Raw genomic sequence first — 27,668 nt, forward strand, 5'->3', positions numbered from 1 at the left:
TTTTTTGGGATGTTTTTGCAGTCTAGTGCACTTCACATTATTAGTAGCCTACACTCACACAGGGCCACAGCGTTAAAAAGGCAACATAGGCCTCATGACTAGCCAATGTACCATAGGCCTGCATGTAAAACGTAATCGGTGGGTAATTGCCTACATTAACATTTAGTAGACGCTTTTATCCAAAGCGACTTACAAGGATGTATACACATTGTACATTTACACTGATGGCACACTGCACATCAGGAGCAATTAGGGGTTCAGCGTCTTGCTCAAGGATGCTTCGACAGGGAATCGAACTAACAACCTTCCGATTACTAAACGACTTCTCAACCTCCTGTACCACTGCCTAGAAGAACATATAGCTGTCTGTATCAAATAATGATAGAAAAACAAATCAACAAAACACAAAATATTTATTTGATCATTTATTCATATTTGTAATGATGTTACGGCTACTTAAACTGATACTAAAATATATTTCTGTAATCTAAATTGGTGCCCTAGTCTATTTGGGTATATATACAGCAGAATTATTAATTATCAACATTCAAAAGCCTTCTGGAAGTTGGCTGTACAGTCGAATAGTAGGCAACTCGGTTTTCATTTTTCGTGGCAATGAACTATCGGTGTGATGAACAGAGAAAGGGTTAACTTTCTTAATGTGTTTGTTTTGGCCAGGAGAGGGCAGTCAAAGCCCTTAAACACCCCGAGACTCCTCGAAGGTTTGTGTTATTTTATTATTTTCGAACAACCATTCCACAAGTCAACAAATAATGCAAACACACATATTGGTAAGGTGGATCAATACTGATTTCAAACAAGCAGTCTCAAAACATATCTCACAGAAACATTTACATCACAACAAGAAACACATTTTCATGTTTGTTTCCCCCCCCCCCCAGAAAAGACGTGAAAAGTCACCTGCTGTTTGGTTATTAAAAACGAGTGTGTGAACTATTTACAAGGGATTTTTATATTACAAAAGCTACACCAGTCATCTACATTCTTTGTGTGCTCCCCCATAGTCAATACACACAGACTGCCTCTCAGAAATAAACAACAGTTTACAATGAGCTCAACTGTCACAAAAAAACACTAACACAAAGAAATATTGTTTACATTTATGCACATATTTGTTTCATTCATATCCACACGATAATACAATTCGATTTATGGTTTGTCCAAAAATGTCGACTGAATTCTGTGGAGGACTGCTAAAAATGACCATAACAGATAAGAACAGTTAATTTTGAAGACATCCCCAGCGATCACAATGAATAAGTAGAACCATCAAGGACTGTAAAATATTTCACAAGTCCCTTCTTCACAGATTCCTTAAAGCAGTAGTTTATTGCAAAATCTTATTGCTTCCAGTATTTGATTAGATCATTACGGCTCCTGGCCTGTTTCATTAAAAAGCTGCTGTTGCACTGCTCACATAAAAATCTGCTTTATACAACAGAAACCAATTAGCACTGACAGATCTTTACATAACAACCAACAAATGAATAAATGGTAGGAAGGAACGTAATATTCAATCCCTGACAATAACTATTACAATCCTACTTATAGTGTACATAATACAAATCTTTTTTTTCCCCCCTCCTCCTTAAAACATTGCATAGAAATGCAGATAGACTTTTTTTTTTAGGCCAAAACAGAGTCCAGAAACAAAGATTATTTTTATAGCCACTTGTCATCTTTTCAGGATGACCTTGTATTCTTTGAAATAAATTATTCTGTATCAGTATTCTTTCTGAACGATTCTGATATTTCTTCCTCAATGTCCAAACAGACGTCTTCAGTCAAGAGAATGGACACCTTGTTCATCATGCACTTATAAAAATATATATATGTATGTATATATATATTTGTGTGTGTATATATTTACAGAGTTCCCCCCACTGTTTGGCATGGGGATCTGGTGTCAGTAAAGCAGTGGGGGGTTTGGCACTATATCCTAGAGACGAGAGCATGAACTAACTGAGCACTCAATTTTGTCCACAAGCTCACTGAGGGCCTCTGCACTGTGTTCTCTTGTACATAAACTTCAGTGTGTGTGTGTGTGTGTGTGTGTGTGTGTGTGTGTGTGTGTGTGTGAGAGAGAAGTTGTGTGTATATGATCTACACGATGCCCTCAATGAAGGTGGTGTCCAGATGCACGATGAGCATGCGCAGGAAAGACATCTCCTTGCGCGTGTTCTCGAAGATGATGCGGGGGTCGTCAGACTGGCAGCGCAGGCAGTTGGGGGCCATGACCATGGCCAGGTTATTCACGTCCATCTTAGTCACAGCCACATTAGCGGGCTGCGCAAACACCTGTAGGGAGAAGCAGACAATTAGTATGTATGTATGTATGTATGTATGTATGTATGTATGTATGTATGTATGTATGTATGTATGTATGTATGTATGTGAGTCTGCATGTATGTATGTATGTATGTATGTATGTATGTGAGTCTGCATGTATCTATGTGAGTGTGTGTGTGTGTGTGTGTGTGTATGTATATATGTATGTATGTAGGTATGTGAGTGTGACTGCGGTCTCACCTGCAGGAAGTGGATGAAGTAGCAGAGCACATGTCTGTTGAGGTCGGGCAGTGAGTGCACCACACCAACGGCTGCCACAGGGTCATCGCAGTTATTCACACACTGCTTATAGAAGTTCATGGGGATGAGAGGTTCCTCCAATTCGCGATACCACAGCTTCATCAAAGAGGCTGTTCACACACACACACACACACACACACACACACACACACACACACACACACAGTCTTAACATAACACTTGCATAGGTGTACCATCAAGCACACATTCTTTTTTTCACCATGATTTAATCAGTTAATTAAAACTGTATCCATGTGTATTTTAATTCCACGTTGGTCTCTGATAAGAATTAAAATAATTGATGGAAGCCTGAAGTAAGGCTGGCTTATTTTTTTGTCACAGCAGCACAGTCATAAAAAAAACTATCAATACAACGACACACACACACACACACATATATATGCAAACACACTCACCAGGAACATTGGGATCCGAGAGGTTCTCTGGAATTCTCCACTGGTCCACCTGCAGCTTGAGTGCGTTCACCTCATCAATGTCCCCAGGCACCCTGTAGAACACGAGGCACTGCGTGACAACACTGCATCACCACTCACTGACACTAGAGGGCGTTGGGCACTCACACCCAACAGTGCTGCAGTACGCTGCGTCCCGCTGCAGTGTTTTTATCTGCTGTTATGAGGACTTGCTGTACTGTTACGGCCCTTTCAAAGTACATTACACTCTGGAGAGAGCAGTGGAAACTGGAGAGGGACTACTGTCTGGAAAAATAAATCTCAACAAAAGTGAATTAAAGACGCTGTCAGAGTGCATTTTGCTGATAGCAGCGGTGAGAAAAGTGACCAAACTCCAAGACCCAGACATGCCCAGACATGACCCCTGAAGTAAACTGAATAGTCAGTGGAGATTCGCTCCACAAAATGCACCCTAGTCTACTGGCAGTCTAATATAAAATGTGTCTAGTCTGAGTCACTCTCCCTTATCTTCCACAATAGCCACAGGCCAATGTCACGCTGTGCACCTTTTAGATGCGTCTTCTATCTTGGTGTTTTATTCACAGCACACAGTTCTCCAAAACTTTCCCACCAGGTTTGTGTTGACTCTAAAACCTGCCTCATCACATAATCCCAAAGTTGCTTTAGATGACATTTTCAACTATGAGGGGCTTCTACAATACAGTGTACCTTCTTCCTCTCAACCCCCTCAGTGTGAACCAGAATGTGTGTGTGTGTGTGTGTGTGTGTGTGTGTGTGTGTGCTTCGTCTGTGTTGGCTCACCTGAAGATGCCCTCGGTCTGAGCCCCTCCAAGGGCCAGCACGTACTGGGAGAGCTGCACCTGCACCCAGGGCAGCTTGCGGTCGGGGAAGAGCTCGCTCTGGCGCTCCATGACCTCCTCCAGCGAGCTGCCGAACAGCGAGGGCGTGATGATGGCCCGCCGGCTGTGGTCCACCTCCTCTAGGGTGGGCTTGCGCAGGCCCTGAGACCAGAGGAGGGGATAGTCAGTGAGAATCATGTCTTCCCTTTGTCCTCATCCTTTTCTCTCCATTTATTTTTTATTTTTCACTCTCTCTATCCCCCTCTTGTTCTGTCTTTTTGTTTGGTCTCTCTCCATAGTTCTGTTCATCTCTCTCTTGCTTTCTCCCTCAGTATGTCCCTCTCCACCTTAGTTATACTGTGTGACCGCTCCTATTTGTCCTTAACTCTGTCCCAAGTTGTACATATATGTTTGCTTGCTTTGCTTTGTAAACACAAAACCGATACAATGACTAATCCAAATCTCAGACTGCACTAGGAGATAGACGAGGCCAAGTGTAGACACGTCAGGAATCAAGACATATGGAGCCCCATTAATCTGCTATGACGTCATACATACATCTGTTTAATACTGGCAGCTGTCTTTCCAAAAGTGTCAGTCTTTATCACATACTGCCCCCCCATTCCCACTCATCCTGCAGGTGTGTCACTCACCTTCTTTCCCCCAGTGACGGCCACCTTCTGCAGCTTGCGGTGGCAGTACTTAGCATAAGTGCTGATGGGAAGGCCTGCAGAGAAGAAAACACGAGAGAGAGAGAGAGAGAGGGGATGAGTCTGAGAGAGAGAACAGACACATTGCTCAAGGCAGTGTAACAACAACACGGGTCTGTGCACTGTCACACCAGTGACAGCTGCGTGTGGTCTGTGAGCGACCAAACCTGTTCCTTTTTCACAAAAGACAAAAAAAAGAAAAAAAATCCCATAGCATGTTGATCTGGCCCAAATCTCTCCCACTCACTCAGTCACTCACTGCTACCCTATCATTTGGCGGCTCTTAAAGCTGCAGAATTGGCACCGTAATTATGGAGGCGGCACCTTCTCGAGCCAGTCCGTCTGCTTTCGAGGTGCAGCACGGGCCTGTCGAAAAGCTCGAGTGATTTACTCCAGAGCAGCTCGGCTTTCAGGGGAAGCCTGGACAACACTTCCTGCTCCCACTGACTCATAAGACCAACATATGAGGAGTGGGCGCTGGGCTGCTGACGATCAACACTCTGGCTGGCTTCTGGTTTCAGTGTGTGTGTGTGTGTGTGTGTGTGTGTGTGTGTGTGTGTGTGTGTGTGTGTGTGTGTGTGTGTGTGGGGGGGGGGGGGGGGTCTGGGAGGTCTTCGGCATGTTTGCACCCCCAGTTCCTCTGATTCAACATCTCACTTGTGTGACTCATGGCTCACAACATAAGCCATCCCTCAGAGTTACGACCCCAGGTCTGGTCTGTGCCTGGTAGGATGAGTAAGACGAGGATGCAGTCTGGAGAGGGTGGCGTCTGAATCAGCACCCCTCCGTCGGAGGTGCCACAGGAAGAGGTGCCCTATGATAGGCTTGATGATAAGACGAAAGGAACGAAACAGGCTCTCGTGACTCAAACAGACTCCCACACACTTACTCAGCTGACAGCTGAGATCGTGGACATAACAACGGCAAATGGACACATCCAATGTGTGTTTATAGGGAGGTCCTCTTCATAAATGTCTGAACAGTGACTTAAATGCATGTGATTTACAAGTGGCATCTTCTTTAACATGAAACCATCTGAAGCACGGAGAGTGTGAGGGTGAGGATGTGGCTGGTCCGTCTGGGCCTGTACTCCACACACAAACGCGCACACAAACACACACACACACACACACACACACACACACACACACACACAGTCTTTGAGGAATGGAAGAGGGAGCAGGCCCACTCAATAAAAGCCATGGGGGGTGCCGTTCCTTCACCGCCACCGCAACTTCCCAGCATCCCATCCGAGAGCCAGATGCTACAAGCCTCGTGCTGGGATGAAAAGTATCCTTTCGGGAATGTTTTGTGAAACTGTACCCTTCCTTAGCCCCCCATCCCCGACTCTTTTCCAACCCATTCCCCCCCTCAGATTTATGGCAAACAGGTGACATGCATAGCCTGTTGACACAGGCCGCCTTCATCTTTTTTCAAGCTCTGACTATAATTATGTCTAATTAGAGCAATTGTTCCATACATCAAGGCCTTTGGTCTCTGGGAAAATAACATTTTGGAGAAAGGCCTCATAACAAAAACTAGCTTAGAGTGGGTGGGGGTTGTGTTTGTGTCGGGGGTGTGGTGGCGGCGGCTTTCTCTTTTCAGTGGTGGTCTGAATAGGCAACATGGCTATTACTACACCAGAGAGCAGGGAAAAGCCAAACTACAGTGAGGAAATGTGCTGTGGGCTACGTATAGTTTGTGGGCTCCACCCCCCCTCCCCAATCCCCCAGATGTGTGAGAAAACAGATGCATCACAGCCAGCAGGTGAGACAGCTTCTCACTCCATCTCCTTTGTAGGCCGTGTTACAACAGCCCAGCAGTAAACTTTATACTGCCCTACACAAGAGGGGCGCCAACTGGGACCGCCAGGGGGACTGCTTCACTGTTCTCCCGAGCCTGCCAGCGGGTCTGCTTCACTGTTCTCCTGAGCCTGCTTATCTCCAGCACAGATTGGCCAAGAACTTCTATTCCAGAACACAATTGAGCAAGGATAGCGTGCATGTACTGGATTCACCGTCTAGACTAGTCGGCTGCCCGTTGGTTTGGGACCCTCTGGAGTAAAACAAAACAGTCCAATTCCATTCAATAACTGTTCTGTAAAACAACTGCGATCAGTTTATGAACCAGGACCATCTCAGCCAGGGCCAGTCCAGTCTGCCAAACCAAGCCTGTATGAATCCAATCTATTAGACCTAAAAAACATATTTCTGGTCAAGCCCAACCCAACCTCACCGAGACCAGCCCAACACAGCTTAGAAGGGAAAAGCCTTCTGCACTGGAGCCAGCCCCCAGAATTCCCTGTAGTGACTCACACCCCGCAGCCCACACAGCTGTCAGAGAGAGAGAGAGAGAGAGAGAGAGAGAGAGAGAGAGAGAAAGCGGGATGAGTAGCCACTATGATGACTACGGCCATGACCACATCTCCCCCATTCATCGCCCAGGCACTGTTACTCACTGCATGCCTATGTGCCTCTGCATGGGCAGTTACTGAGCTCCATACACAGGGACAGGGACGTGGGCATACCTGAAGTGGTCAGTGATGCCAGTGTGTGTGTGTGTGTGTGTGTGTGTGTGTGTGTGTGTGTGAGAGTGTGAGAGTGTGAGAAAGCGAGTGTATGAGTGAGCGAGTGTTTTTGTTTAACGGGGGTCACTCACTCACGTGCCGACTGACTGCGGGCTCTGACTCAGTGAGTCACAAGACCCCTGACCCCTGACCCCTGAGGGAAGAGTGAGACGAGGTGACAGGGGTCTCCTCTGCGGTTCAGCAACAACACACGACATGCAGGCCTCCCTCACATATGAGATCACTATCATCAGCCAAGGAGCATTTTTTGTGGCTCGGCTAATGAGGTCACCCCTCCCCTCTGCGGAACGAGCGAGCGGGCGAGCGGACGCCCTCCTTCATTGTCCGGTGACGTGCGAGAACACAACAGGCCATGTGCACCCCTGGAGGGGACAATTAATTGGAGCCTCTATTGACGTTGGTCAATTATTGATCCGCGCAGCTTTAACTCTGATAAAATGGGGTTGAGCAAAATGCCACATGCCTGAGCACAGGGATCAACGGTCAAGCTGTAGAGCAGCGGCGTCCTACAAACTGGAGTTCATGTGGCGTGTGTGTGTCTGTGCTCATTCAGAGAGGTTTGAGGGGGAAATTGCATTAAGCACACTCGATTGTGAGAACTATATCGCGGGGGAACTCTGTAACCTAATCTCTAAAGGACACGCTGTACACGGTGGGAGAGAAACTAAGAGACGAGTCCTTTGAGGGAGAGGGAGCGTTTGAATCTGGAACAGGGTAACTGCATTGAGAGTTGCGTGCGACAGCCACAGAAAATGAAAGCGCTGGTGGACCTACCCTCCTGCTCGTCCTCGTCAGTGTTCTGTTTTCTCTTCTTTCTGGACTTTGAGTTCTTCTTTTTGATGTCCTGCTGGTCAAGGATGAACTGGGTGGTGACTGCAATCCAGGAGAGAAAACAAAAACACGCATTAACATTTGGTTGAAAAAAAAAAGAAAGAAAAAGAAATGAATGGCCAATTAACTACAGCTTTTTCCAATCAAAAATACTAGAATAATACAGAAAGTGTCACAAGCACACAGACAAATCCATTAAACAAAAAATCCCCAAATATTCTTAATTTTGTCGATAAGAAATCTGATAGGAAGACAGACAGGCAGACAGAACAAACATAAAAAACAACAGTGAAAGGAAGAAGAGAAAATGGCACCCACCCTGTTGTTCAATGAGAAAGTCACGTTTCTTATCATTGGCTGGATCCATGTGGCGCTGGATGTAGCCCTCCAGGTAGCAGCAGAACTTGGGTGAGGGGGCAAAGAAGGCCAGGCTGACGGCCATCAGCTCCCACCCGGCGGCCAGGCTACGCGGGCTCACGTTGCCGGTGGTTTGGCGCACCAGCTGCACGTAGAGCTCGTCGCGCAGGCCTTGCATGGCCCAGCATTTGGTGACGATGACCAGCGCAGCGTGGCGGCGGTCGAGGCGCGACGGCCGGTCGCCCATGTAGGCCTGCACCAGCTTGAACATCTCGCAGGCCTCCTTGCGCACCACGCGGTCGCTGGTGACCAGCATGGGCTTCTTGATGGAGCCGCGGTTCCAGGAGAGCATGTTGGCAATGGAGACGCGGCGGCGGAACAGACCCTGCGTGTGCAGGTTCAGGTGTTTGCTGGCCCAGTCGGCCATGTTGGCGTCGGCCGGGGGTGGCGGCCGGCGCAGGGTGGCGTAGGCCAGCTGGTACTCGGCTGTGCCAGCTGTCAAGCTCCCAGTACCTCCTCCTCCACCTCCTCTGGCGGGGCCCCGAGCGCTGCTGTCCCCGGGGATGGGCCTGTGGGGGCCAAGGGAGCCAGTCCGCCCTTCCACCATCCCCTTCTTCCTGCCTTCGAGCTGGACCTTCGAGTCAAGAGTCCCCGCCTGAGGGAGAGATAACAGACAGACACAGAGTGAGTGAGGCGGGAAAGGAACTGAGAGAGAGAGAGACAGTGGAGGCTAGAGGAGGCTAAGCAGATAGAAGAGGCTAGTAGTAGGAAACTAGCTAGCAACGGTGACTGTACCCAAATTGCAGCAGTGACTGTGTGGTCTGTGCTGCAGAGAGTGAAACAGAGAGAGAGGGAGAGAGAATAGGAGCTGGAGGGAGGTTTGTTGCAGGATCGGCACATTATCGTTCCTCAAGCCGTAACGGAACCGCATGCAGGAACAAAAGAGTGAAAACAACAACCCAAGGTCCACATGGACTCTGTCTTGCGGAGCAGGTGACTACACACGCCATGACATAAGCAGTTCTCTCCCCACCACTCCACACACACTGTACACAAACACACACACACTAACACACACACACACACACACAGCACTCTCTCTCCTCAAATCTACGAGCAAATCCAAAGTGCTCCTTCTGATCCACAGTGGTATTTCCCCCCCCTTTCTTTGAGTCTCACACAGCGCCCAATACAACTCCACACACCAATAACATGGGGGTGGGGGAGGGAGTACGTGCAGACATAACAATCAAGTGTAAAGCCTTTAAACTTTTCGAAAACGATAGTCTTAATATGAACATGACACAAGCATAAAGAGCATGTGTAGTATAGATAGATCTCAGAAATATCTCTCCAGAGAAAACTGTTTGTGAAGTGTACTCTGGGAGAAAAATTGAGAGTTTGCTCTTCAAACTGAAGGCACTAATCATTCCTCAGAGCAAAGTCATACTACAACCCTCAATGGAGAAACCTCAAAGCCTCTTTGACTGCTCTGAATAGATGAATGTCAGCAGCCACTCAATCTTGTGGCAGGCCCATACAAATGGCTGGGATGGGTGCCTGTGATGTAACACCAGGCTTTGAAAAGTGGGAACATTCCAGATCTGGCTCAGGGGCCGATTCGGAACTACAGACCATAGCCACGGCAACTGCGATTGTTGCATCAGAATCCTCCTGGCAGTGATGATGCCCAGAGAGCCCAGCAATGTTTGTGTGTGCCAGGCCTGTGCCATATGGGGCACAGCAGGCCTTCATCCTGAGCCGTAGGTAGTATGTTCTGAAGCACGGCTAGTGCCTGGCACAACACCCAGTGCCCAGGCTGGCCACAGTAGGGCCCGTCACACCAGGGGCAGTGGGTGGAAGAGCTGGCAGAGGGAGGAGAGAGGGTGTGAATCTTGGTGTTGGCCATCTCAGCTGGTGCTGACCATTACAGAACAGGTGCCCTAGACTGACTCACACGATTAAGCGCTCTGTCTGGCCTGTGCCATACTCTTCCACTCACACTACTACGGCATTACCCATCAGTCTTCCTTAGGGTACAGATAGTCAGACAGTACAGCACAGACAGATAGCACAGACAGATAGTCACGCACACCAAGGTAAACTGTGTTTAAAGTGGCCTTTCATGTTTCAATGCTAATCTTAAACCATTAGCATAGCATACCGATGAACTGAAGGATGCGTTTCAACAGCATGCCATGCATGCAGCTTTCCCCTTCAGCAGAGAGAAGGAAAGATCACCCGATTTGGAGGGGAAGGAAGCTTGGAGACAGAGACCTTGATGCCATGGGTCAGGGCTGCAGAAGGGTTTAGCTCTCCCAGGAGTGAAAAACTCACGTTAACCTAAATCATGTGGAGCAGACCCCGGCTCCAGTTAAATAACACACCTCACAGCCGAGCTGCGAACATGAGTCATGTGTCTCACCCGTGTATGTGTCTCTGTGTCTGTGTGTGTGTGTGTCTGTGTGTGTGTGTGTGTGTGTGTGTGTGTGTGTGTGTGTGTGTGTGTGTGTGTGTGTGTGTGTGTGTGTGTGTGTGTGTGTGTGTGTGTGTGTGTGTGTGTGTGTGTGTGTGTGTGTGTGTGTGTGTGTTGTATGCCGGCGTTCCAGAGAATGACTTCACTGAAGAATGTTAAAGCAATCTGTTTGCCATTTACCTTCATTTTACTATGGGACTGTATTTCTCTGTGAGGTGGCGAAATGTTTGTGATAGTGATGGATGCTTGCCTCCTGATGACCCCACCACCAGCAGACCGCTGTTTCAAATGTATGCCTGTCTGCCAAGCCTCAACCATGCCATCCAGCGCGCTCGACTGAAGCACTCTGTAATTCTCCTCTCCTTCCCGTTTAAATCTAATTTAAATCATATCTTAAACCGCCAAGCGTTGTTTGAGCTCAAGCGGCTCAACGGCCGTCACGGCTGATACGCTTGCGGATTCCTGGGCGGCATTTAGTTGAGAACCTCCAGACAAAACAAAAGGGTAGATGTGGGGGGTTGTGGGGAATGTGGAGTGGGCAAAATCAAAAACAAGCTCAAACAGACCCTAAACAGTTTCCCCCCCTGCTGAGATTAAAAGAAAGACGTGAAGTCTGGCTGTTCATGTGCTATGAACCCAAGTTGTGCCCAGACAAGGCCCTTTAGTCTGGAAACATGGATCTGCTCAACAGCAGCAGCAACTCCATGCTCTCACTCAGTGTGAGCTGTTTGCAGCCGTTCAGGATGGGGTGAGTTGAACTGGATGGGACATCAGGCCGTTTAATTAAACATAGCCTTTGGGTGAGGAGAGAAGCTGGAATGAAAGTGAAGTGGCTCTTCCCTTATAACTTCCTCATTACCCCCGGGCACATGCAATCGCAGAGATAGCTGAGGACGGTTCACCAAAAAAGAAAAAAAAGAAAAGGCTTTCTGAGCTTATCGCTCTGAGCACATACAGGATGTACTTTGACTTGGGGTGTCGGCAGAAAGACGAGATAAAGCTGTGGTGCACGGATTTCATGTGGGGTTTGGGGCAAGTTTATGTGCAACGACAGAGAGAAAATGAACCAGCCACACAACGATGGTACAGAAGGGCATCTAGACAAGCCCATGAACAGATCAAATAAAGGAGACAGCACAGAAGCCCATCAAAAACTCCAGCTCAAAAAGCCAGTTATTATTTTAGAGGCAGGCACTCAGTGAATTAGTGAATTAGACAAAAATAAGTCTTACAGATAGACAAGTTAAACACAGAGACCAGTAGTTCTTGTTAGGACAGAAAAGTAAGACAGAGACTGACAGGTAGAGCAGCTTACCTGAGAAGGCGGTCCTACGGTCTCAGGTGTGGACAGGCTCATCTGGCTGTTAATGCTCTTCTCAAGCGTGTCCACCTTCTCATAGGTGCGCTTCTGCCGCCCAGAGAAGTCCAGGCTGGCCAGGTTACAATGGTAACCCCCTCGGCCAAGTGATCGGCTCCCTCCGATTGCAACGGTGGTGGTGGGGGCGGTGGCAAGGTCCTCCCGGGATGAGCAGCGCGGTCCTCTCCCGTACCTGCGGGGTGAGCCCAACGGGGAGTGGCAGTGCGGGCCAGTCAAGCAGCCCTCGGCCATCTCGGAGTCCAGCTCTGTCACAACTGCAGTGACGGCGGCCATCGCCCGTGTCTCCCTCATGGTGTTAGAGCGGCTCACCACCTCCCGCATCTCTGCCATCAGCCGCTCGTTGAGTGCGTTCAGCTCGCCGCTGCTACCAATCGACCCCGGTCGGCCACCACCCCCGGGGCCCCCCACGCGCCGGCGACTCTTGCGCCTCAGGCTGGGGGACGGTCCCGTGGAGTAGCCAGAGTCCTGGTAGCCACCGGGGCCCGGGGGCGGCGGCGGCGGGGGGCTGCCGAAGTCCTGCGAGGCCTGGCTGCTCTGCCGGCTGTGGTGCACCTCCATGGCGCGAAGCACGCTGGCCTCCAGCGCCCGCCACGACTGCTGCTTCTTCTCCAGGCTGACGCCGTCCTTCAGCTGGGGCCGCGGGCCCTGGGGGAGTAGGGAGTCGGGCGTGGCTGTCGGGGAGGGGGATGGAGAGGGCCCGGGTGACGGCGAGGACAGGAGGCTGCCCTGTTTGGGGTCCACGTTGACCATGTGCTTGATGCACTCCAGGCCAGCGGGGCTGTAGTCAGAAGACGAGGGGCCCCTCCTGTGCCGGGAGCCAGTGTTGCCCGGGGTGGGGGGCTGGAGGAGCTTGGGCTTCTGCAGGCTGTGAGAGTGGGGTTGCTGATGAGGGTGGGGGTGCTGATGGGGGTTGGGGTGGGGGTGCTGATGGGGGTTGGGGTGGGGGTGCTGATGGGGGTTGGGGTGTCGTGGAGCGGTTCCGTTCTGCAGCTGTGCCCCCTCCACCTCCATGGCCATGTCGGGCGGCTCGTCGTAGATCGGGCACTCGGAGGCCGGGTCGTCGTAGAGACGCGCCGCGGCGGCGGCATACTGCGGTGACACAGAGCGCGGCGTGCTGCACTGTGGACGCTGCAGGGACCCAGGGCTCTGGGCCAGCTCACCTTGTGAGGTCATCAGGCAGAAGCTCCCATTACTGGCCTTGCGCAGGTGGTGGGCTTGCCGTGTGTCGGGGGCCGCCATCTTGCTGCCAGCAGGCGTGGTCTTATAGGCCTGCGCAGAGCAGATGTAGGTGGCACTGGACTTGCCGTTGGAGGGGTTGAGGGTGCAGGCGGAGTGGCCGTTAGGCTTGCCGTGGGGGCCGTGGTGGTGAAGGAGCTGCAGGGAGGCGCCGCCGTTGGCTGCTGCTGCTGCCGCTGACTGGGCTCTGCTCATGCTGTTCACCTTCACCAACATGGCTGCCTTAGAACCAAGTGGGGGCTGCCATCTCTGAGCGGATTCTCTGTAGTGGGTAAGGACAGGAGGAGATGGAGAGAAAAGATGACAGAAGACGGAGAGACAGAAAGAAAGCAAGAAAAAAAGAATAAAAGATTATTAAATGAAATATCCTCTCTCAAATCCTCTCTTCACAACAGACAGACAACAAAGTAAAACATTCACTTCAAATAACCATCTAAATAGTACGCTGTAAAGACAGCAACAGACCTCCCGTTCTTGACCAATCCTCCTTATAGACATTTGTTTTCATAACATGGAGATGCTATTAAAGCACTCACTCATCTGGAACAATGGCACCAGTGTGGTATTAAAAAAAAAACCTGAAATTACATTTTCTTTGCAGCGTCTGATTGTTAGGATTTTTTTAGGTCCTGGAGAAAGGCCTTTCTTTTGAGCGCGCTGCAGGACTGACGTGTGAATGAGAGGCCGCCTCCGCCTGGCCGCAGACTGAGGGGTGATTGTATAGGAGTCGTATAAAGACAACCTACCGACGTCCCCTGCCTGCCTCCCACCCCCAGCCCCCAGCACAACAAAAGCCTCATGTTTTTCTTACAGCATTAAAGCACCACACATTCCCACCCAAATGAAATATTTTCTGCATGAGAAAGAGGCCAAACAAGACAACTCCAAAAAAGGCCCTGCTATCATACAAGCACTTGATCCAAACATTCCATTCAATTATAGAAGATTATTTAACAATTAGAGGGGGGAGACATGATAAAGAATGTAAAATATAAATTATAAAAGACTATTTAATAATAAGAGAGGCGATACACGATCAAGAATGTAAGATATAAGGAAACAAAAACTGAAACTTCTTCCTTGTTGAGCCAGTGAAGTGAAGAGGCTAAATTTAAGTGAGGTTAAGGCATTAATCCTGACATTGTAAATTAATCTGGCGGTAATCTCTCACTGTTCGCGCCCTTTAATCCCCCATTCTCATTCAAATTCTCCCAACGGCCCGCATTCCTGCCAATCTTAGCCCCCACTGTCTTTCTCAATGCTCCAACAGTTATGATGTAATGACTGCTCTTTACAATACTGTGCTCTGGTTAAAAAAAGTTGAACAAACCCAATAAAGAAAACCTATAAAAGGTCTAATAGCAGAAAACATAAAGTCACATTCATTTAAAGTCTCATAGAAGTAATACAACTGGGCCAACAGGTAAAAGCAAACGGTCCTCATATTTACCGTGAACAGGTTGGACGTTGAGCACCCTTCACCTCTGATAAAAGTCAGGAAATGAGCGAGTGCGCAGACTTATCTAAAACCTCTCCTCTTAGGCCGTCCCCTCTGAGCACAGACCATAAAGTCATTAGCTGGAGAAAAAACCCCAGCAGTCCCCAAACACACTTCTGCCTCCACAACCGAAACAATGCAGCTCTGGACTCATGTGACGAGCCGCGGTATGCAGGGGGAATTCATCTATGAGTCATCTCTCTGCCGGGTGTCCTTTCCATTACACCCAGCTGACCAACACACCGACAAACACACTCACACAGGACATCCACTCAAGCCATGGCAACGCGGCTAAGGTGTTTGGGATCAGCAGACGGAGGGTGTGATGGAAGAGTGGAGGAAAATAAAGTAAAACAACAAAGACATTGTCAACAGCCCTAATACCTCTTCTCAGTCAAACAAACAAATTATAGAACAATAACACCTCCTCCCTCCCTCCACCCCTCCCCCACAGGCCCATAAACCTCCACAGTGTGTACTTCCTCTCCTCCGTGCCAGTTGGACATTCTCTATCGCTCCTCTATCACTCTCACCATCTCGAGCACTCTTGCGCTGATTTAAAAGTAAACAAGCGTGTTAAACGCTTGGGCAGACACAAACGCGGGCCTTTAGACACCAGTGCAGCGCAGCGCATCGAGTCCCTGGCACCCGGCCACATGGCACTGGTCCAAGCACCGTGCCGCGCTCTCTCATGCCGTGGAGCCTCTTCAGGCTGGCCCACACTGACAGCAAGTGGAGGGGAGAGCAGAGGAGCGAGCTTGAGGATCTTGGCTGGACTAAATACTGGCAGTGTTCAGGTCTTAACGCACTTAAGGGACAAGCTTGTAATTTAGGGCAGGGAAGAGTAAGAAAGGCTCAAATCTGCGTGTGTGTGTGAGAACTGCTGCTGTCACTCTTGTGTGAAGTCAGACGCCAAAATGAATGTCTTCCTCCGGAGTGGAAGTCACAGCTTTGAATGACGAATGGAGGTAGGCACAGACGTAGATTCAGTGAGAGCAGGTCTGTGCTCTCCGTCAAGAGTGGAGGACACAGCTGTGAGGAAGGAAAGAAGAAGGCGGAGTGGCGCGCGATCAACTTGCGAGGGTCTATGTACCCTGGCATACAGCTGTTCCCATCACTCTTGACAGAGAGTGAGAGGACTGGGGAGGCGGGAAGGAAGGAGAGAGGAGGAGTGTTCTATGAGAATTCTCATGGAAAAGTGAAAAAGAGGCCCTCTTGTGCTTGTGTGGTTATGTTGCTATGGCAACAGACATACTGAAGACAGAGAAAGTCTTTCTGTGTGTCTGTGTGTATATGTATGTATGTATGTAGGTAGGTAGGTAGGTATGTATGTAGGTAGGTGCACGTGTGTGTGTGTGTGTGTGTGTGTGTGTGTGTGTGCCTGATCAATGGAGCAGTGCTGGGTGAGGTTATTAATCTGGGATGCCAACACACCACTGTCACTTGTTCAAACTCTAACACTCACCGACCACAATCAACGTTCATGGCAGTGCAGGGATCTCACAATATATAGTTTCTCTGAGACTAAACAATCCAAGGGGGTCTATCTGCATGCCATGTTTCAAATCCTCTGGGAGAGATGATGAACAAACAGAGACAAAAGGCAAACAAACTGTGAATACCACACACGGACATAAAGACACGTGAGCACACACACACACACACACACACACACACACACACACACACACACACACACACACACACACACACACACACACACACACACACACACACACACACACACACACACACAAATTCCTGAAGGGAACAACAGTGCATAATTCAGGCTACAGAAGACAAACCAATCAAATTAAATGACTAATGCCATGGCTTTACGAGAGCAGGGCCATTTAGCACTTCCTGGTGCGTGTGGGGGGTGGGGCCCCCATATATAGAGTTCAAAGGGCATCTCTGTGTGGCAACAACAGGAAATACCAATACAGTGCTCACATTAGTGCCATCAACCTTGGGGGGTCTCATGTGTGAAGAGACAATGTCTTCTCATCACCATACATCACTACACTGTAAACAAAACACACACGTCCTTCAGCCCCACCGTCTCCTTTAACAGGCACCCAGGCTACACGTCCTACACTGCAAACATTTGAATCTTAGTTTTAAAGATGAAATATCTTAAATCAAGGCAAAATATGCCTTGTCTGACAAGATATATCTTCTTACCAGACATTTTTTTATGTTAGATTATTTCACTTGCTTCAAGCGTTTCAGTCTTTAATTATCTTAATACGGTATTATAACTTGTTACTGAGATTTTATTACTGGTTCTGAGCAAGTTAATGCTTGAAACTAGAATTGTCATAATTATAAGGCTATTTGATCACCACTGACAAGTAAAAAACTGATTAGTCAAAGTCAGAATCAAGACAAATGTACTTGTTTTTAGTCTGGCCACACGAGTTTTAAGATACATTTTTACTTGTTTTAAAAAATCTTGACAAGTCAAATGATCCTGTTCTGTTGGCAGATAATTTTGCTTATTTTAAGTAATATATCCCCCCTTTTATTACTTTTTTTCTTGTTTCTGAAAGCTGAATTTTTGCAGTGTACCATGTCTATGGCCGGTCACCTCTGGCTCTTAAACAAACTGGGTGTACTAAGAGGTATGTCTCTGAAGCGGCACAACTGGATCTGTCCATTGCACATTTCTGGGAAACTGGCTGAACAAGGTTACAAGGTAACAGCATCTCTCTTCCTCTCCAACTCTCTTAAGGCTTTGTGCTTGCTTCTGCACAGGCGATCAGTAAAACACAGCTAATATTGTAATGTGAGAGAGGTGCAGCCACAAGAGATTCAGATGAAGAGGGTAAAGAGTAGAGGGAGGGAGGGAGAACGACAGGGAGTGTGTGTTGTGTGTGTTTTGGGGGGGAGGAGTGGAGTCAAAAAGAAAGAAAGAAAGAAAGAAAGAAAAGAGCTGGTGAAGGCAGGCAGGCAGACAGGCAGAAAGAAGCGGGAAAAAGGATGGTAGGAGCTGGGGAAAGAAAGAGAAGAGAGGGGAGATGTGTGTGGGGATTAGTCATGGGAGAGTGCTCAGGAGGGTATTAGAAGCAGCAACAGCATTCCTCACTCAGATCATTCAGGGGGCCTGAGGGGTGTGTGTGTGTGTGCGTGTGTGAGTCTGGACACAATACATCCCTTTTGAGGCTCCACAGTTGTAGTGAGGCAGAGCAGATCTTTGCTGAGACAGATATATCAGGTACAGGCTGAGCCTATGGTGTCAGCCTGAGACATCATGTTGCCTTATATCCCACACTGTGCTGGGATCCCAATTTTAAGATGACATGTTCTTATGGAAGATTAACCACACAAGTCCCTTCAAGTACACTAGCAAACCCATACAAACAAAGCTATCAGTGGGCCTGTTTTTACACACACACACACACACACACACACAAGATAACACTGCACATATTCCCATATATACACACACGCACACACATTCCTTAAGTTCCTCTTGGCCATGCATTGGGAGATGGAATGCTTTAAAACAAAGTTAAGACCCTCTGGAGCCTTTCTAGTTAATTTGATTGGGCCGGGGAGAAAATCAAGTTAGCCGTCAGGGAGTTCCAATTTGATTCGGGAGGGGATGGGGGGCAGGGTGGGTGGCTGGATGGGTTCTCTATGGCCTCAACCACATCTCCTCCCAGGCCTACGCTCCTGCACAGAGACTAGCGGCTGAGATGAGCTGAGCCAACAACACAGCTGTTGCTGTTATTGTAATGTATTAGCGGATAAGTCCGTGAGACAGTCTTGTCGCCTACTCACCGTTTCCCTCACTTTCTGAGATGACCGTTAAAAGAAAAAACCAGAGGAGGCAGAAGCTGAGTCACCATGATGAGATTGCCCACGGCACAGGAAAGGAGAGGAAGGGCTCCAGAAAAATGAACTATTATTACCCCCAGGACAGGAAACAGGAAAGGGGATTCTATAGAGCGGACGTTGTGCAGAGAATCCTGATAATTAACAATCTGTGTAAGGGAAAACAAACACTGCAGAGGTTGTGAGGGAAGAGAAAAATGGAAAAAACGGAAAGAAGAGACAGAATATTAGGCCATCAGAAGTGCATGCCACCACCTATGACCTAGCTAATATGTCAAACAGGGAAGGTAGTGTCTTCGATGAATTTACGCAAAGCAGCCTCTAACCTCAAACTTACAGTACCATATCTATAGCAGCCAGAGCGGCCCTCTCTAGAATACACTGGGAATAAATAGCCATGGCGGTGGTGGTCCTGTGTAGCACAGAGGCAGCTGTCCAACGGCAACAGCTGATAGCACTTCTCCTGTGAGCCACTGAGTCTGGCTGCTGCACATACCACGCATGCAAGAGGCCACACTCCCCGTCTCCACACCCCAGCCAAGAGCTCCGGGGTCTGGGTTCAGGCCGATGGCTGCGCCCATGTCCCGCTGCTACGTGTAGGATCGGAGGGAAGCGGGGTGTGGGAGAAGGGAGTGGAGAGAAGGCAGATGGCAGCAGAGACGCCTCTGGAATCTGAGTAGTACATCTGCTCATGTGAAATGAGATGCAAGGAGAATGTATGGCTCGCCTTACCATCGTAAAAACCACATCCTTTCCAAGGCACACACACACACACACACACACACACAGAGCTGAGAGCAAAAAGAAAATAGAAAAATGGGCACAAAATGCATCTCTAACAGTCCTTAGACTTCTGCAGACAAGGTCAAATGATGAGCCATTTCCAAACAAATCCCTTACACCTATAAGAGGTAATCCTTTAATTTCGGCACAAATCTTGAAGTTCGTAGGATTACATTTACATTCTGCAACCGCTGGACACCAGCACAGCTTCAGAGAGCCGTGGGCTCTAAAGGTCCAACGCAGGGCTGGTCAGAACCAGAGTGTATTGGCAGCACATCATCATGTGGCCTAGCCCTCCACAGGCAGGCTTTCACATCAGGGTGCCTTTAAAGGGACAGAGAGAGAGCAAGAGAGAGAGAGAGAGAGAGCGACAGAGAAAGAATGTGTGTGAGGGAGAGAGAGAGAGAGAGAGAGAGAGAGAGAGTGATAAAGAGAGACCGCAGCATCTATTCTCTGGGTATTTTAGGCAACACTAACGGCGAGGCTAAAATAAAACAAAAGAGGGCAGTTTTACTGCTCCACTTTCACATAGAAAAAAACCCTACTAGGCCACTAATCCAGTTTTCTGTGGACTCCAGAAGAGACGGCACCAGGGTCCAGTGAAAATATAGCTTGAGAATAGACAGAACATCACGGAGCGACAGAGCACGACGATGACTGGGAGAGCTGGGGAGGACATATATGACCATACATCAGTGTAGCTCGTCAAAAGCCCTGCCAAGCATGGATTCATGGGGAGACGGGTGGAGAGAGGCCCTTCTGCCGTTAGGATTGGGAGGATTACCTTTTAAAGTCAAACGCAGACAGCGGTAAACCTCGCCGTCCTCCTTCCATGCAGCACTGACTCGTTATAACACGCAGATCTCCCAGATTAAGCCACACATAAAGACTGTGTTTATCTGAACTGTCTAACACACTGGACCTTTTTCACTCAAGATCCACGCAGGAGACAGTGAGGGGAAATTGCCTCCTTCACACAGCACTTGTTAAGAGTCGAATGTTCCTACAGTAGCTATGGCTCTGCACAGGCTACTGGGCGGGAGAAAAGATAGGGAAGAACGGCACATGCTTCTACTTTTGCTTCTGCTTCTGAAAAGTATCACTTTTGTTTCCAAATCATGAGAAATCCCCCTCCAAAAAAATTGAAAGTGACATGTGAGGGCTATTTTGGTGTCACCTAAAGGACAAGTCCCCTGAATAAATACTTGCCGACACATCCATTCTAGTTAATTCCCAAGTAAAATACACAATAAAGACGCTTTACATCTTCACAACATCACAATGCAGAGCCTCATTCACGCGTAAGCCAATCATCTGTCACTGATGACAGGCTGTCACTGATCTCAGCTCTCCTGAGTACTTCTGACTGATGGTGGGGAGTCATGTTCTCATGTTCTCCGTTCTCCTCTGCTGGTTCTGGCCCAGGCGCTAATGCATTGGCCTGGACTCTCGGGCCTGCCTGAGGCCCCCCTCTCTTCCGTTCCTTCAGGAGGGGTCAGTAGATCCTGCGGGATAACGGAGTGGACTGACCCCGGAAATAAGTCCAGGGGTCATGCCTGAGGTCAAGATGGGTCACATTACGCTGCTGCATCAGTGTCACGTGGCCTTAGCGCACGGAAGAGAGAGAGTGCAGGACAAACTAATCCAGATAGCCAGATAAAACAGACACACATGCACATATGGAGCAGCATGTACACACACATGTGAACGCACGCCTACAGACACATGCAGACACACATCCGCAATCTCAGAAACATAAATACCGCAGTCTTTCTTTAACACACACACACTCAAACACACTTACAAATGTATGTTGATCACAGTATCTCCTGCAAACATCAGATAGATTAGCAATGGCCCTTCCCCCAAAGCTACCTACACACACCCATACATACACATATACAGTTCACATTGGACAAACACCTCTCTCAGGACTCATCTCCTACAGCAGATGTTAAAGGAGTTGGTGAGGGAGGCCCTCAAAATCCCTTTATAATGCAGTTGGTGGTCAGTGACACCATTTGACCTCATCATTCAAAACCTGTTCAGATCCTTTCCAGTCTCTCCCATACCCACACGCACACACACCTCTTTTTTCCATTTTCCCTCCCTGCCACTGGCAAAACTGTTTACCGCAGAATAGTACAACGTTTGTCCGTCTGTCCAGCTGAATACCCAGCAAGTTTGGATTCCCCTGTTCTCCGGGGCTTTGGGACGAGGCAGATATAGCACTTTCAGGTCCAGCACGCCGGAGGCCATATGATAACACAGATGGTGGCTGTTTGGAGCACGGGGATGCACTGATATTCTCTAGCCACGCCTGCTCAAATGTATTTTTAGACAAACAAACGCAGGAAACGAGGGATAGGACCTACTGTTTTTCTCCCCACACAAAAGGTATGAGAATGTCTCGAATTTAAAAAAAGAAAATGGTTGGACCCATGGTGGGATATTTTAAAGTAAATTACTATCAAGTAGGCGGAGAGTTTTCAGTGAGCTCAGAAAAACATGAGCCAGAAGAGGACATTTAGTGTTGAACGTATCCATCTCATACAGGAACAAACTGCCCTACTGAATAACGTCTGAGCGTGCCAACATTCCTCATGAGGAACACGCACAACAACCCAGTGGCATAGAGTGGAAGACGTGAGATAGCAACGGCGAGTCTATAAAAAGACTTATTGTGGTAGGCGATCTTAACTGGAGATCATAAGAACAAAAAAAACAACAAAAAAATGCATAGGCTACCCGAGAAAGCTTCATGTCCACAGAGGAAGCCATTGTTCTCTTTTACAACTTGTCATTGACTTCACTTAACTCATACTATTGTCCCCGTGTTTTGCCCCCCCCTTGTCCTCTCTTGTCTAATTCATATAATCTTGGGTGAATGTCAAACACAAAAGAATGACCTGTCCATAAAGGGTGGAGGTGAAGGCGGGTGAGGCATCATGGATAATGTTAGGCTACAGTGTAGCCTACTCTCTCTGCCATGGCCTCGGCCACACAGCTGGCCATTGTTCAGTGTGGCTGGCTGACCCCCTCAGCACACGTGAGTCATCTGTAGCAACTGCAGGAAGGGGGCTGGAATCTTCGCAGAGAGAGAGAGAGAGAGAGAGCGAGAGAGAAAGAGCAGGCCTGATGAAGGCCATGGTTTCTGCTGCTCTTCTGTTTTACGTAATCGAGGGAAGAGGTTAGAGGGCAGAAGAGAGAGGGAGGGAAAGGGAGAAAGAGAGAGACAGAGAGAAAGCAAAGCAGCCCTCCTTTTGCATTGCTATGTGCGTGTGTGTGTGTGTGTGTGTGTGTGCGTGTGTGTGTGCGTGTGTGCGTGTGTGTGTGTGTGTGTCTAGGATATTCCTGTCTAGGGGCGCAAGGATAAATGTATCTAGACAGTCTTCTGGTTGAAAGAGCTCTGTGGAGCCCTGGAGGACCAGGGGGGACTGAGGGGCGGGGGGGGGGGGCGTAGGGGATGGAGGAGGGTGTGAAACCACTGCTGCTGGTTTTCCACGTGGGGAGCTGAGCAGAGAGGAGGCGTCTGCCGGTCATTACTCTCACAGCAGCTACAGTCCTCTCCTTCGCTGTCTGCAGCACGATGGGGATGTTTAAGAGAACACACATGTAAACACACATGTAAACACACACACACACACACACACACACACACACACACACACACACACACACACACACACTCATGAGCACAAACGCATGTTAAAGGGACACACAAAAACGTATGCCCAACTCCTGGTATCAATAGATAGTCTGGGAGATGGAAATGTGAAAACATATTTTTCACACAAACCTATATTGACAGAAACTCAGAAAAACTCCCATATACTCTTGTCTAACTTAGACAGATACAAGCAAGCAAGAAAAACACACATAACATTCTTGCCTAATTCGGACAGACAGGCAGCGAGAAATAACACTCACACTGTACACACACACACAAACACATCTCCTGCCTAACTTGGATAGACATAAAGTGAGAAACATACACAGACAAAAAAATGAAGTCACGTTTAGACCACAATGGTCTGGCTGTTGCCCAACAGTGACTCCCTGGCCTCTTCATCTGCGGCTGGGAGCCAACGGTTTATTTTAGTAGAACTGAGAGAGAGAGAGAGAGAGAGAGAGAGAGAGAGAGAGAGAGAGAGAGAGAGAGAGAGAGAGAGAGAGAGAGAGAGACTGCATGGCTGTGTGGGATAGATCAGCCGATGTAATAACAACCCAGCATCGTCTGAAGGCTCGTCTGGAATCCCCACACCGTGCTCAGTGTGTGTATGTGTGTGTGTGTGTGTGTGTGTGTGTGTGTGTGGGGGGGGGGGTGTGGGTCCTTTGGGTCTCTCTGGGTCCTTTGAAAGGGGCTCAGGGCGCGAGCTGCAGAGAGGGCCTCTTTTCCAGTGCCAGAGGAGAGGGAAATGTCAGGTATTTTTATTACAGATCGATGTAAAAACACAGGGCCCCCTCCACATTTGGCAGCCATTTTTATAAACAGCCAGCTACCGTACGTGCCGCTGCTGGGGAACGCAAGGGAAAGGCCAAGAGAGAAGAGCGGAGGGGAGGGCCAGTGGCACAGCTGTTTTAGCATGAGGGGGGCGTTTAATAGCTCCTAATTGTTCCCACTTCTCGGGGTCAATTACTGGAAAACTGCCTTAAAAAGGCTCACATCAAGTGCGGCCAGCTTAACTTGACATGAGGGGGCTGAGTGACTGTGAGTGTGAGAAAAGGTGTCAGAAACAGGCCAATCAGAGTGACAAAACAGACAGACAAACAAAACAGAGTGAAAGTGACAGAGAAAGAAAGAAAGAAAGAAAGAAGGAGGAAAATTATTATTACCTCAAATTCTCTTTGCTATCACTCTCTGTGCTGCCGTCCCCCTGCTGCCTTTCCATCGTACCCTCGTTTGTCCTCCTGTGGTCCTTCTCCCCCTCTCCTCCTCCTCCTTCTCCTCCTCCCTCTTTAGGGTAGGGTTCCAGAGGAGGCAGCGGGGTGTGTCTGCCCTGGCTGCCCATGGTTCCCCCTCCCTGGGCTTGCAGCCTCTCCCTGGTCCCTGTGCCCCCTGAGCCTCCTCCGTTGGTGCCTGCTCCGTTGGCGGCGGTGGCCATGGTGGCAGTGGTGGAGCTGGGAGGGCCTCCTCTCTGCACCTCGTTGCAGCGCTTGATGGCCTGCAGCTGGGACAGGGGCACAATGTCGGCGCCCTGCGGCCGGTGCCAGACGGTGAGGCGGTCGGCCGCGTTGTAGTAGTAGAAGCGGCTGCTCTGCGGGTCGTACAGCTCCCACCACTGGTTGCCGTCAGCCTGACGCACGGTGGCGCCGGCCGGAGGCACCCAGCCGCACTCGCCCGAGGCCAGGTTCACGTACATGCGCTCTCGTGTGCGAGGCTCCAGGATCTCCACCCAGTCAGAGCTGAAGAGCGGCCAGAGGGAGAGAGAAAGACAGGGGAGGGCATGGAGGAGCAAGAGTTAGGGCTTATGTCTGTCTCAAGGCAATCAGCTTTCCATGTATTTATTTGCATTTGAATGAGGAACCCTCTGAACATAGCATTTTTTTGCCACAAGCATGTGACACATAAACAATTTCTACAGCAAATTTAGCAAAGACTAAATCTGCGATCTTTAAAGGAAATACAAATACCGTAATTTCCGGACTATAAGCCGCTACTTTTTTCCCACGCTTTGAACCTCGCGGCTTAAACAACGACGCGGCTAATTTATGGATTATGATACCTGTGACTGTATACGGTGGCTTTGTGTTTACGGTGGCTTTGTGGAGCTAGGATGCTAGCATGGATGCAGCCGCATGGATGCTTAGCTCCACGCGATTTCTCAGTATCTCAATAACTTAACTAATGTCAAAATAACCACAGTCTACCGGCGTAGACAGAACACAACTCAAAACAGTTTACAACAATACAAATCCAGTCTTTTCAAGTTCTTTAGCTCATTGGTTTCAAACTTAGCGTCTCACTGTCTTCAATCTAACGTTCTAGCTTCTGATTGACTCTTGCAACTGTGCTCTCTTAAAGCAACAGTGCACTTATCGTAACTGGCTGCACCTGCGGCTTATAGACATGTGCGGCTTATTTATGTTAAAAATAATTATATTTTAAAAATTCAGTGGGTGAGGCTTATATTCAGGTGCGCTCAATAGTCCGGAAATTACGGTACACCCATATGAACACATCTCATACTAACCACTGACCATGCAAATCCCCAGATTAGGCTCCTCTTTCCCAGATAAGGACCGAAACGTACAGAAATGTCTCTAAGAGACCAAAGAAGCACGTGGATGCATCTCTTCTGCTGCATTAACAACATACCAAATTGGGGACGGAATTTTCGATCCCCAGCAAAAGCACTGAATTAATTACACAGCCAATAATTACACACACAGCCTCATTGACTCAGCCGTTCATCGATAGGTCAAACTGGTGAAAGAGGAATAGCAGAGCGACCAGCCCACAGCCATGTGTGATTCCTATGAAATAGCGCATGCTTTGCTGATGCCGAACACAAATACTGAAATTTGATTAGGTTTGTTTAGAGCACTGTTGCATGTATGAGGGTGAATTAGATGAAAGACTTGAGGCCAGAAACAAATTGAATTAGGTGTGATGCTTTCAGCTCGGTGTACTAAGCATTCGAATTTGTCGTCCTTGAGCCTTTGATCCAGCCTAAGTCTTGTTATGGGCAGTATCTCTGTACTGTAGTGATATTATGTGTGTGTGTGTGTGTGTGTGTGTGTGTGTGTGTGTGTGTGTGTGTGTGTGTGATTCCCTGTCAGCAGAGCCAGATACCAGCACAGGAGAAGCAACAGCAAGAGCTGGGACGTCCCTGCATGTGTCTGGGCAAACACATGGCCTACAAAACACACACATGCAAACACACACACACACACACACACACACACACACACACACACACACACACACACACACATTATCACTAAAGCCAGTAGTCCCAAGGATCACTATCCGCTGACAGAAGCTCCATCCGCAGGCTGAGAGGGACTAACTGCCATCTCAGCACAACAAGTAGAGAGAGAACAGAGGAACAGATGGAGAGGGATAAGAGAGAGAGAGAGAGCGACAGAGAGACAGAGAGAGAGAGAGAGTGAAAGAGAGAGCGTAAAAGAGCTGGTGAAATAGACATGGAGTGTGTCAGCGAGAGCACAAGAAAAAGAGACATAGAGCAGTGTTTCCCCTACCGTTATATTAGGGGGGCGCCCCGCCCCCCCAACGGCACCCCCCGCCCCCCCTGGAAGGTCAAGTTAATTTTGTTACATTTTATTTTCTATAAAGCGCCAGATCACAACGGAAGTAATTTAAGGTTACCTTTCCTATAGAACAGGTCTATAGCTTGTTCTTTTATTAAACAAAATAAATAGCCTTATGTTATTTATCTTATTTACACGACGGCATGTAATTTCTGTCTCTACATGGTCGCGCGTTTACAATTCTCTGCTCTCTGTATCGCGCATGGCAGAGTTCCGCCGCGATGCGCACAAACACACACACACAGACACGTGCGCGCACATACAAGTGAGCACGCTCCCACCAGCGGACAGAATTGGGCTTAAGAATCAGTGCACAGCTACGGACACTTTTAAGCTTTAAAAAAACTAATATCCAGGCGTTCATGAATCCGGCAGAGATCTTTTTCTAGGTAGGGTCGACAATGAGGCCCAATGAGAATGGCTACAACAGACGTGGAAACAGAACGTACGTACAGAATGTCCGCACCGAAAATTCAGAAATAGATGTGGCTTCCATTTTTTAGCATTTTCCGCGAGTTGTGCGTGGCCCTTTTTACATAGAGTATGGTAATAAATCTATGAAATGTAACGAAAATAATTTATTTTGCTGTGAATAATGAAGGAAGCAATAAATCCGATTATTTGCCAAACCCTCAAGAGCTGTTGCCATGGAGATTTAACGTTACTTTCTGTTTGAAGACAAGGTAGCAGCTAGTGTTGAAGAATGGATGACTTGAAATTGGACCACAACAAGGATAGCAAAACAGATTGATAAGCAATGAGAACGGCAGAAACACAGGCAGGACGTCAGATGACGAGACAGATCATAGTGACA

General features: G+C 48.4%; 1 protein-coding gene across 1 annotated transcript in view; it reads right to left on the reverse strand.

The window, feature by feature from the left end:
* Positions 1-718: 718 nt before the first annotated feature.
* Positions 719-27,668, reverse strand: part of arhgap46a (Rho GTPase activating protein 46a) — a 41,244-nt gene continuing 14,294 nt past the window's right edge. Inside the window, exons 2-10 of the mRNA XM_031567387.2 lie at positions 24,416-24,985; positions 12,160-13,720; positions 8,330-9,023; positions 7,955-8,053; positions 4,537-4,610; positions 3,846-4,045; positions 3,027-3,118; positions 2,551-2,720; positions 719-2,319 (exon numbers count right to left, since the gene is read on the reverse strand). Coding sequence (XP_031423247.1) covers positions 2,125-2,319; positions 2,551-2,720; positions 3,027-3,118; positions 3,846-4,045; positions 4,537-4,610; positions 7,955-8,053; positions 8,330-9,023; positions 12,160-13,720; positions 24,416-24,985 — 3,655 coding nt within the window. The 3' untranslated portion in view covers positions 719-2,124. The remainder of the gene's footprint in view (positions 2,320-2,550; positions 2,721-3,026; positions 3,119-3,845; positions 4,046-4,536; positions 4,611-7,954; positions 8,054-8,329; positions 9,024-12,159; positions 13,721-24,415; positions 24,986-27,668) is intronic.

The sequence above is a fragment of the Clupea harengus genome, chromosome 5 (assembly GCF_900700415.2).
Source record: "Clupea harengus chromosome 5, Ch_v2.0.2, whole genome shotgun sequence".
Lineage (NCBI taxonomy): Eukaryota > Metazoa > Chordata > Actinopteri > Clupeiformes > Clupeidae > Clupea > Clupea harengus.